Source organism: Curcuma longa, chromosome 7 (assembly GCF_044706935.1).
Source record: "Curcuma longa cultivar G26 ecotype Majalengka, Jawa Barat chromosome 7, ITB_CL_G26_1.1, whole genome shotgun sequence".
Classification (NCBI taxonomy): domain Eukaryota; kingdom Viridiplantae; phylum Streptophyta; class Magnoliopsida; order Zingiberales; family Zingiberaceae; genus Curcuma; species Curcuma longa.
The window spans coordinates 6,727,858-6,739,670 of record NC_133867.1 but is presented as its reverse complement, the minus strand read 5'-3'; the positions used below and the strand labels follow the sequence as shown (position 1 = coordinate 6,739,670).

General features: G+C 36.5%; 1 protein-coding gene and 1 pseudogene across 1 annotated transcript in view; both read right to left on the bottom strand.

The window, feature by feature from the left end:
- Positions 1-5,212: 5,212 nt before the first annotated feature.
- On the bottom strand, positions 5,213-8,035 carry LOC141832541 (receptor-like protein EIX1; annotated as a pseudogene).
- Positions 8,036-11,597: 3,562 nt separating this feature from the next.
- LOC141832540 (uncharacterized) overlaps positions 11,598-11,813 on the bottom strand; it is a 1,890-nt gene continuing 1,674 nt past the window's right edge. The window contains exon 2 of the mRNA XM_074720035.1: positions 11,598-11,805. Within this exon, the coding sequence (XP_074576136.1) occupies positions 11,598-11,805 (208 nt within the window). The remainder of the gene's footprint in view (positions 11,806-11,813) is intronic.

The following is an 11,813-nucleotide window of genomic DNA, read 5'->3' as shown; positions in this document are numbered from 1 at the left end:
GAGATGAGAGAGATGTTTGCACACAGAGTAGTTTAAAGGCAGATCAACAAGAACTCATGAGTAGCATTTTTCTTCCTCTATATATCCCTTATTTAATTTGTTCAAAATTAACAGGAAATTTCATGGAAGTCACCATCGATCAGAGTTAGTGCTTGCCTAACTATTCCTATTGACTAACTTGACTCTACAGAGATTGTCTTGCATATCTTTTTCATGATCTCATCACTTTCCACTAGCCACAATTTTATTTCTTCTAACTTTTGACTTCAGGGTCAACTCCACACACCATGTGGAAGACCAGGGAAAACAAAACACACCAACTGTGGAAGAAGACTTGGAAAACAAAAATCTGATCATAAATTCACACTAGTGATCGATGTATATCTCATAGAGAGATATATTCCTACTGAAGCAGACAACAGCCATGAGATGTTGAAACGATCGAAGAGCTCAAAGGCTACAGATCAACAAAAACTTTACCAAAATTTTATAGAAAGCTGCATCAAATTTTATAGAAAACGTGACCCCTAGTTGTTGTGAATTATCCTTTTGTGACCCTCCACATTGAGAAAATATCAAGACTTAATCAAACGTTCATGAATAAATTGGATGTTCGACTTGGTAACAACTTACTTATATTCGTTCAATATATACAAATTAAATTAGATGAACAAACTTGCATAACTCATTAAATTAAATGAATAATCTTAAACACATATGTATTCAGTTCGTTAATACTCATGAACAAAGATTGTGACATGTTTGTGAATAATTATGTTCTGAACAAAGTTTATAAATCATATTTATCAATTAAAATAATGCAAGATGATATTTTTTTATTGAAAATTTTTAAAATAGTGTGTCTTTTTTATTATTATCAAATTTTAAAAGTATTTTTATTTTTTATTAAAATAAAATATTTTTATATTAAAATATTATTGATCAACTTGATTAAAATTAGCCAAACTTATTAAAATCACTTTAACATAATTAAAATAGCTTAAATACTTTTTATTATTGTTACAAAAGTATTTAAGTGATTTTAATTATATTAAAATAATTTTAATCAAGTTTGAAAAAATATTTTATAAGTAAAATATAAGATGTAGCAATTTATTACATATAGCAATTAAGAAGGATAGCTATTATAATTTATTACAGTTATGCTCCGTAGCTACTATAATATTGTTGAAATAAAAATATTTTTAAGATAAAATATACGATGAGATAATTTTTTTAATATATCCTTGATGTGGTTGAGTTCTTTAGGAAGTCTAGATGTCGATACAATTACTTGATTGATGAGATGAGGGCAGAAGAAAACGAGACTAGTTGCATTTATTAATATTGGTGGAGATAATTAATTAATGGGGGAAAACATTGAGTTAATATTTCATGGCTTCATCGTCCCCGGGGCAATGGTGCAATAGGTAGGATATCCGGGTTGTAACTTACGCTATGTTTACTTGATAGTGCGGATGAGGAAAAGAAAGAAATCCTTAGGGAAAATAAATCCCTAGTGAGGAGAAAGAAAATCCCTCGCCGTAGCTCGCCGCAGGGAGAGTAAACGGAGGATGCTCGGTCGACAGACGTCGACCTGTTCGTGAGAAAACTGATGGCTCGTCGACGAGGTGATGGTCGATGCCGCCGAGCTGTCCAGCGCCCGCCGCATCCGTCGGATCTTCTGTTGCTCGTCGACGAGGTGACCGCGATGATGCCGGCGCCGCGTGCCCCAGGCGAGTTCGGCATCGGGCTCAGTCCCGCCGCCATCGCTGTCGTCGCCGCCGTCGTCGCGGACCGCGAGGTCGCGCCGTCGCAGAAGAACCTCCAGAAGAAGAGGGAGCGGGCGGCGAGGATGCATCGGTGCGCGTGCACCACGCGGCCCTCCACCCCGAAGTTGACGTCGCTGAACGCCTGGCCGTTGATGAGCAGGTTGAGGTAGTCCATCGACAGCGCCTCCTCCTCCTCCTCCTCCATTCCTTACCTTCCCCGGCCGCCCTGCAGCTCAATTCTCTCCTTAGCTAGCAAACCGATCGACTATCCCAACCTGATCAGTCTTCTCCTCTCTCCCACGCCTCTCCCACCTCCATGCCCGATGATCCGATTCAGAGCTAGATCAAATCAAGAGGAAGACGAAGACGAAGAAGAGTGTGGAAGTAGGGAACAAGTGGGAGAGGAGAAGAAATCGGAGAGATTCTTTATTCACGCCAGCGGCAGAGGAGAAGAAATCGGAGAGATTTTTTATTTTGTTCGTCCGTCCGTCCGCGTTCCGCCCGATTTCGGAGGAATAGATTTTGAGGAGAAAACGTTGATGGATAAAATTTCTTTCCTTTCTTAAAAATTTATAAAAGTAAACGATGGATGGATACATCCTGAGGAAAGTTTTCCTCTGATTTACTTTCCGCCCTCCCAAGTAAACAGGAGGGACCCGCGGTTTGATCCCCAGCTACGGCGTATTTGCAGGAATTTTTCTCCAAATGGGGAACGCAATCAAAGGATGCTGAGCATCTAGATTGGCCGCCGTATGCACTTCCCGATTTACCCTGGTAGTCGGTGGGAAACTTCCGTGGGATCAGGACCCCCAGGGATTAAGTCCATAAGACTGACTAAGATTTATCATTTTTTTTCATGGCTTCATCATAAAATTAATGCCTATTTCATCGTTAATTACAAATGATCCGTTAAACAATGCAACCTAATTAAAAACAGATAAATATCCACCTTTCTCTGCTTAAACTGGAAACTCAATTGAGTGAGTGTTTTTTTTTAAATTCAGATTAGAATAATAAATATAGATAAATATAAATTCAGATTAGAATAATAAATATAGATATTTTTTCATTAAAAATACCTTGTATAATAATTATGCCCAATAAAATTACTCTATCTTAATTAAAATTATTATATAAAATATAATTATATTAATATATTTTTTATCAACTCGATTAAAATTATTTTCAATATAACTATAATTGTTATAATATGAAATAGTTTAATTAAAATTAATTTTTATATATTGCAGCAATTATATTTATCTATCTTACAGGTAAATAAAGTATGTATGACCTAAAACTAATTTATGATATTAAATGAACATCTCTAAGTAACTCTCGCCTGTAAAAAAATGTAATCTGCCACCTCAGCAGCCTACACAATCGGCCCCATAATCATTTGTGAGGAGGTAAATCGAGAAATTACAGTTGGTTATGACAAAGAAAGATATTGTCTCGACTTCGCCAAGTTAAACTCTCAATCAAACTCCTTGAGAGTAGCACATAGAAGATAAACCATGAAAGTCATTGCCAAACATCTTGCCTTCGCGAGAGATTATGATATACAATACATCTTTTTTAATTTTTTTATAATCTAAATATTCAATTCTTTTGTGAACATGACTAATTCAACTAATTCAGTTCTACGAAAGTTTTTCAACAATCATCAAAATATTTAATTTTTTCAATTCAATTAATTTTAAAAATGACTGAGTCAATCCTACGAAAATTTCTCACTGACGGTAGCATTTTTCTTCCAGCTCTATATATCCCTTATTTAATTTGTTCAAAATTAACAGGAAATTCCATGGAAGTCACCAATACCATCAGAGTTAGTGCTAATTGCCTAACTATTCCTATTGACTAACTTGTCTCTATCGACCAAAATCCAATGAAGTTAATCTACAGAGATTGTCTTGCATATCTTTTTCATGATCTCATCTGTTTCCACTAGCCACAATTATATATTCTTCTAACTTTTTGACTCCAGGTCAACTCCACACACCATGTGGAAGACTTGGAAAACAAAAATCTGATCATAAATTCACACTAGTGATTGATGTATATCTCATAGAGAGATATATTCCTACTGACGCAGACAACGTAACAGCCATGAGATGTTGAAACGATCGAAGAGCTTAAAGGCTACAGATCAACAAAAACTTTAGCAAACTTTAACAATGCTAAGTTGTTCTTCATTGCTAAGTTTATCCACCCCTCATCAGGAGTATTACTAGTGTAAAGTGATTCAACTATCTGCTAAATATCGTAAGCATAATGCTAATTAAGATTATTATACACCTGAGTTTTTGTTGTGTTTCTGTTTCTCAGGAGCAATGCTTAGATGGTCTCTTTATCTCACTAAATAAAATCGGCCATATGGAATCTCTTACAACTCGAGCCAGGTGAATTGAGTAGTGTTCGAGAATACCTCATTGAGAAACGGCACCACAAGACACAACTGGCCAGAGTTCTGATGCTTCAGCTTCTAGACTAGTAAAGAAACGTTTGAAATTGCCTAGTTGAGACTACCTAACGGACAGTCGACGATGGTAGAAGACTCACAACCAAGAAGATGGTGGCAAAAATCAGAGGAACCATAAACATTTGATGTCGAGCTAGAGAAAGAATTGAAAGAGTTACCTAGCTACCTGATCAATGTCATGGCCAAGCGCATTTCATTTGATTGAAGAAGCATGCACATAAAATGAATAAAACTCAGCTTCATTTTTGTGCAATGAACTAGCTAGAGCTTCGATTAATATCATACAGATTGAAAAGGCATTAATTTCATCAGCGCCATTGGAGTGAAGATGATTGCCATTTGTTTCAACAGCTAGCGCCAACAACAATACTCTCCAGCTTTGCACAATTACCTCATTCAGCAAATCATAAGATCTCGTGGAGCAATAGCTATCAAAATGAAGGAGCATACCTTCGATGTAGAGAAATTGGAGAACTTTTATGAAGAAGTAATCTTTATGCCTCGTCCTAAACCCTAGAATCCGAAAGCCCTTAACCACGGGTCTCTTGCTGTCAATGGTGCCTCAAATATTAAGGACCTCATTGATCCCGTGAATTCAAACCAACCAAATGCATATCTCCACAGCCAAAATGGGGGAAGGAAATCAATCGACCACCAACCATACCTGTTTCAACATGATTCAAGATTTTGAATCTTGATTGTGCCTGTGTTGGCAAAGATCATGTAGCATGCATTCAACACTAATATACCAAAGAAAAAACACATCAACATGGAGATCACATGTTCACAACATAAAGGTTGATCACACACATGTTTGAGAAAATTAAGAACTAGTGGATAAGCAATATGGTTTCACTTAAACACACTTTTCATACATGATCCATAATTTAAGTACTAATGTCGACCTTAATCCATTACAACAACCTTGGTCTGAATATCATAAAATTACAAGCTTCTAGAATATTGTAATTTGATTACCATACACAAACCAATTACAAATCCTGTCAATGAGTAGGATGTATTTGATTCTTGTGCTCCTCTTGATCATAACTGCACCCATGAATCCCCAGAAGCCAAACACAAATCCAGGAAAAATCCCAATGAAATACCAAATTCCTCCATGCTCATCATCTTCATGCATGTCCTTCTTCTTCATCCATCATAATGCGTTGTTGCCTGGGCACTTGGTTTGGAGTGGCTCCCCACAAAGCTTAGGATTGCCGATGTAAGACAAGTTGGTGAAAGTTTGTAGCTGAGTGCCCGTTGGTATTTTCCCAATAAGATTGTTGTAAGATAAATTTAGGGTGCTCAAAAAATTTAAATTAGAGATGCTTGAAGGAATTCTACCCGACAATTGATTCTCTGAAAGATCAAGTGATTCTAGTTGACCCATCTGACCAATCTCATCTGGTATGTTTCCTGACAAATGATTCAAAGACAAGTTGAGAAAGCGAAGGCCATGGAGCTTTGTGATCTCTTTAGGAATGTCACCTGAGAGATTATTATTTGAGAGGTCAATACTGGTGACAACTGAAAGCGAAGTGGTGTATGGAAGTTCTGAATTCTTAGCACTTATGATAACACTCTCCGAGTAATAAATGGAACCATCATATAATGGAGTAGATTCATTTTTGTTCTGGCTTGCCATCATGGAGCTAAACCTGCCAAAATTTGGAGGCAAAGAGCCAAAGAGATTATTGTGAGCTAAGTCCAGCACTTGGAGGGATGGCATCAAAGAGAGTTGTGGTTGAATTGCACCAGTAAAATTATTTGACCTTAGAGAAAGAACCTGCAATGCTGATAGTCTCCTTCCAAACCATTTGGGTATAGCTCCAGACAATTTATTCCAGCTCAAATCAATAACTACAAGTTGATTGCAGTGTTGTAAAGTTGAGGGAATTATACCAGATAAATTATTATTATTCATGTGCAGTGATTGCAATTTGACTAAAAACCCAAATGTTCGGGGGATGTTTCCAGATAATTTGTTGTTGGAAACATCAATGATCGCTAGCTCTGATGCATTACCCCAACAATCTGGGAGTGTTCCAGATAAATCATTATAGCGAGGTTCATAATTTGCAATTCTGTATGTGTACAAATGGAAGACGGAATGCTGCCATTCAGTTTGTTATTGGACAAAATCAGATAGGAAATGCTATACTCACCAAACATGCTTTTAGGAATTGGTCCAGAAAAGAAATTGTGAGAAAGGTCCAAAAAATCAGATTGCATTGGTGGAATGAAGCCTTCAAAGTTGTTGTAACTCAAATCAAACCAACTTACATCCTTGAAGCATTCTGAAGAGCGCGGCAATATCCCTCTCATATGATTGTGAGAAACAATTAGCCTCATTCCCGATAAGCACAATCTCCAAAACCAATCAGGAAAAGCATCTGATATTCCATTATTTGATATGTCTAGGTTAACTAAACTGGTTTGGTTCTGCAGCCATGGAGGAAATCTGGGTCCCAAGTTGCAAGAGCCCATTAGAATTTGACTTGCTTGAAATGGAGGAAGCCAATCTTGGTTCACTTTGACCGACAAGTTGTTGTTAGATATATCCACGGTTTCTAAATTTGTGAGCTTGGCAAAGTGGACTTCTGTGATGTCTCCAACCAAGTGGTTTGAATCTAAGCTTAACCACTCTAATGAAGACAATTTCCCCAAGGATGCTGGAACTGAGCCACTCAATTGATTCCGACCAAGGTTTAGATAAGTTAATCTCTGAAGCCTCTCAAAATGACTTGGAAAAGGACCGCTAAACTGATTTTTATACAAGTCAAGGTGAAGAAGTTTATTAGTTCTGCATCTTGATAGTTGTTCAAAGAATTCAACAATTCTCCCTGTCATACTGTTATAACCGAGAACAATTCCACTCAAGTTGCATAGACTTCCTAAGGTATCAGGAATCAATCCGCTTATGTTGTTACCAGAGATATCGAGGTCTTCTAAGTAGTGGAGATTTCCAATTGAATTTGGTATCTTTCCACTAATCTGATTAGATTCTAATCCCAACCTCTTCAATGTAGTCAGATTGCCAATAATCTCCGGTAAGCCTCCAACAATTCCATTAAGAGAAAGGTCCAAACTTGACATTTTACTCAAGTTTCCTATGCTTTTCGGTATTACACCTTCGAGATTGTTACCACCGAGGAACAAGCCTTCTATGTTTTTGAGGTTTCCAATGTCTTTTGGTATCTCTCCGCTTATAGAATTCCATCTTAGGTCCAAGAACTGCAGGTTTCTGAGATGGACAAAAGATGCTGGTATTTTTCCAGAAATCCGATTGTCATATAGAGATAAATAACGTAGATGGGAGAGATTGCCAAGTTGGTGGGGAATTTCTCCTCCGAAATCACAGCCCATAAGGTCCAAGTGCTGCAATTGAGTTAAAGATCCAATGGAGCCAGGAATTGGACTGTCCATCAAAATTGTTCCCACTTATATTTAAATACTTCAAATGCTTCAAATCAAACAATGAAGGATGCATCTCGCTTCTGTTGAAAACATGATCATATGCATAATTAATAATTAAAGAGAAGTCAAGTTCTATAACATGACCTGCCATGTTGCATTCTACACGTTCCCAACTGCAACAGTCGACGCCCTCCCATGGAGATAGCCCTCTATCGAGGACAGGGAAACCACTTCTCACACTCAGCAGAGCCTTCCTTTCCTCCTCTATGCACAGTTGCAAAGATCCAGAAAGAAATAAGAGAGAAATCCAGAAGAGGTAAAGAAGAAGAAGCTCAAGTGTAGCAGTAGTAGTAGCCATGAGATGAGCTGAGAGAGATGTTGCACAAAGAGTAGTTCAAAGGCAGATCAACAAGAAAATATATGATCCATGGAAGTCACCATTAGGATTTATTTCTTGCCTAATTGTTTCTATTGACTGAATAGACTTGGAAAATAAAAATCTAATGATCCATTTAATTCACGATAGTGATATATATCATTCTAAGTCTTCTCTCTTTTTTTTTCAAAAGAAAGATAATTGGTGAAGAAATTTCTACCAAAATAGATATAAGATAATCGTACAATAAACTTTAGCAATATTTTCTCTCTATTTTCCTTATTTAATTTAAATAAAATTAATAGAAAAATTATGATCCATAGAAGTCACCGTCGGAATCACTTTCTTGTTTGACTATTTATGGAAAACGTGACCCCTAAGTTAATGCGAATTATCTTTTAGTGATCAAATTTTATAGAAAATATATAGATCAAGCTTCAATCGAACATGATTATGATAAACTTAACAGTAATCCAATACATGGCCAACCTCTTCTTCTTCTCTTATTCTTGGCCCTTACCAATCCTTGGGATTCAGATAAAAACAAGCAGGAAGTCGACTTCTGAATAACTTTAAAAGTTGGGCATTGACCAAAGAAAAATGATATGATGCCAAGGAAATCTGCACATAGAAACATTTCTCCATGGCGTTAAGTCTCTGCTAGAGTTTTCAGTTTTGGATGCCTGGTCCAGAGAGATTCCCTTTGAGAGAGGTTGAAGCTTTTGAATCCTTAATTTTCATGACACTGAGAGACCTAAATGGTATTGTTGCATCTGTTTTCCCTTCTTTATCTCTATCTCCAATCAGGCTAGCTGTCGCCACCATTTTTGAAGATGAAGATGCAGACCTGTTACTGTTGACACTTTGAGAATTAAGGAAATTAGTGAATATATATCTATCTAGATCAGGCCTCTCTTCAATTTCTAATTTTCCTATTTGAATACATCCAATCTTTATACACACTCGCAAAGATTCAGAGAAAAATAAGAAAGAAATCCACAAGAGATAATATATATATAAAGAAGAAGGTTGAGTGTAGCAGCATGCAGTAGCCTTGAGATGTTGCACAAAGAGTAGTTCAATTAAAGCCAGATATATCAATAAAAACTTTAGCAACATTAATTAATCGTCTCCTCCTCGAGCATCCAACTTCCACATGCCGATAGATCATCACACTTGTTCATATGAGGATTGCGAGGAATATATAGAGCATCGATCTCATATTCGACACAACTGGTTTTTATCCAATTAATTGTTTAATGATCTATAAAGACAATCTCGACCGAACCGATTATAGGGAAAGTATTTTGGTTGTAGTATTAGCAGAAAGACAATGGGTTTTTTTTGGACTTTACTTTAAACCTTGATATATATATATATATATATATATATATATATATATATAGATTCAAGACAAAGAACTATGGCAGCTAAAGTAATTCGATCAGATTTTTCAACTGATCTGATAAACATGTTTCATTATGTATCTTGATCAAAACCTACACAGCATGGAACTAGATCATGATTAATTAGATGCCAAACATAATCTAAACTAAACACCTACAATATTAATGAAGTTTTTAATTTGAACTATGTTCATCTTTAATTTAAACAAAATTAATATGCTCTAATAATTCTGAAATTAATTAAGAATTGAACTATATATGCTCATATTTAATTTAAACATATTAAAATTAATAAGCTCTAATAATTCTGAAATTAGTTAAGAATTGAACTATTGGCATTCTTATCAATCAGCATCGTATTAATATCAATCACATATGATTATTCATGACTTACATATGAGTACCAACTTAAATTCATTACAACAAACTTAGTCTTATATCATAAAAGTACAAGCTCTTATCACATACATAAATTCTAGAATTAATTTAGGCGTATCTAAGACTTAGTTTTATTACATATGCATAAACCAACCAATTATGCTATCAATAAGTAAAATGTATTTGATTCTTATGCTCTTCTTGATCATAATTGCGCCCATGAATCCATGATGAATATAAGAGAATAATTAGGAATAAGAAGAATCTCACAAAATTGTGAAAATCCTATATTTCTTCAGTTCATTTTTCTAAATTCGGACAGACTTACATATGTCAAAATCCGATCTCCATCGTTCAGAATGATGCCCAAGAGGTTACGAACACGCTATCAAAATTTGACGATGATCCAACGGTTGAAACTCCGACAAATTGAGTTTTTCTGAAACTGCGCTGAAGAAATCTGCACACTTTCTTTCTCTCCTTTTTGTTTCTCTCGCTGCGTTGCTGCTTTGTTTCTCTCGCTGTTGCATGCGGCGGCTGCCTTCCACAATAAAAACAAATTAAAGTGGGCTTAGGGTAAAAGCCCAAATATGGCCCATGTGGAGGGACCACAACAAATCTCCCCCTCCCGATCACATGGAGGAAGGTTCCCCCATACCTGCAATATCTCGACACACTGCAAGCTTTTCTTTTGGCAATACCTTAGTCATCATATCAGAACCATTTTCATCAGTATGAATCTTCTCAAGCTGTAGCATCTTTGATTCTAACACATCACGAATCCAATAATACCTCACATCGATATGCTTCGAACGTGAGTGGAATGTGGAATTCTTGTTGAGATGAATTGCACTTTGGCTGTCACAGTACAAAACATACTTTCCTTGCTCGTGGCCTAACTCTTGTAGAAATTTCTGCATCCACAACACTTCCTTGCAAGCTTCTGTAACTGCTATATACTCAGCCTCTGTAGTTGACAAAGCAACACACTTCTGCAGTTTTGATTGCCATGAAACTGCTCCCCCTGCAAAAGTAGTTAAATAACCAGACAAGGATTTTCTTGAATCAATATCACCTGCTATATCTGCATCTGTATAACCCTCCAACACAGATTTATCATTCCCAAAGTGTATACATACTTTAGAAGTACCTCTGAGATACCTGAGAATCCATTTTAATGCTGCCCAGTGCTCTTTTCCTGGATTTGAAAGAAACCGACTAACAACACCAACGACATGAGCAATATCTAGCCTTGTACACACCATGGCATACATCAAGCTCCCTACTGCTGATGCATAATGGACATTCTTCATTTCTTGTTTTTCTTGCTCACTTATAGGACATTCCTTTGAAGAAAGCTTAAAATGACCTGCAAGTGGAGAAACAACAGGCTTTGCATTGCTCATATTAAATCTCTCAAGAACTTTTTCAATATATCCCTCTTGAGATAACCAAAGTTCTTTCTTCTTCCTGTCACGAATGACTTTTATGCCGAGGATTTTCTTAGCAGCACCTAAATCCTTCATGGCAAAGGATTTGCTGAGTTCTCCTTTGAACTTTTTAATCTTGACAGTATTGTGACCAATAATCAACATGTCATCAACATATAACAGGAGAATTATAAAGTCACTTTCAGAAAATTTCTTCACAAATACATAATGATCATAAGTAGTCTTATTGTACCCATTTGCTTCCATGAAAGTATCAAATTTCTTGTACCACTGTCTTGATGCTGCTCCATATAAATCTCCTCCTCCAAGTCACCATGGAGAAATGCAGTCTTCACATTCAAGCTGCGCAATCTCCAAATCCAGACTAGCTGCTAATCCCAAAACAACTCGGATAGAGCTCATCTTCACAACAAGTGAGAAAATCTCATCAAAGTCAATTCCCTTTATTTGACCAAATCCCTTCACAATCAATCTTGCCTTGTACCTTGGTTGCAAAATATTCTCTTCAGTCTTCAATCTGAACAC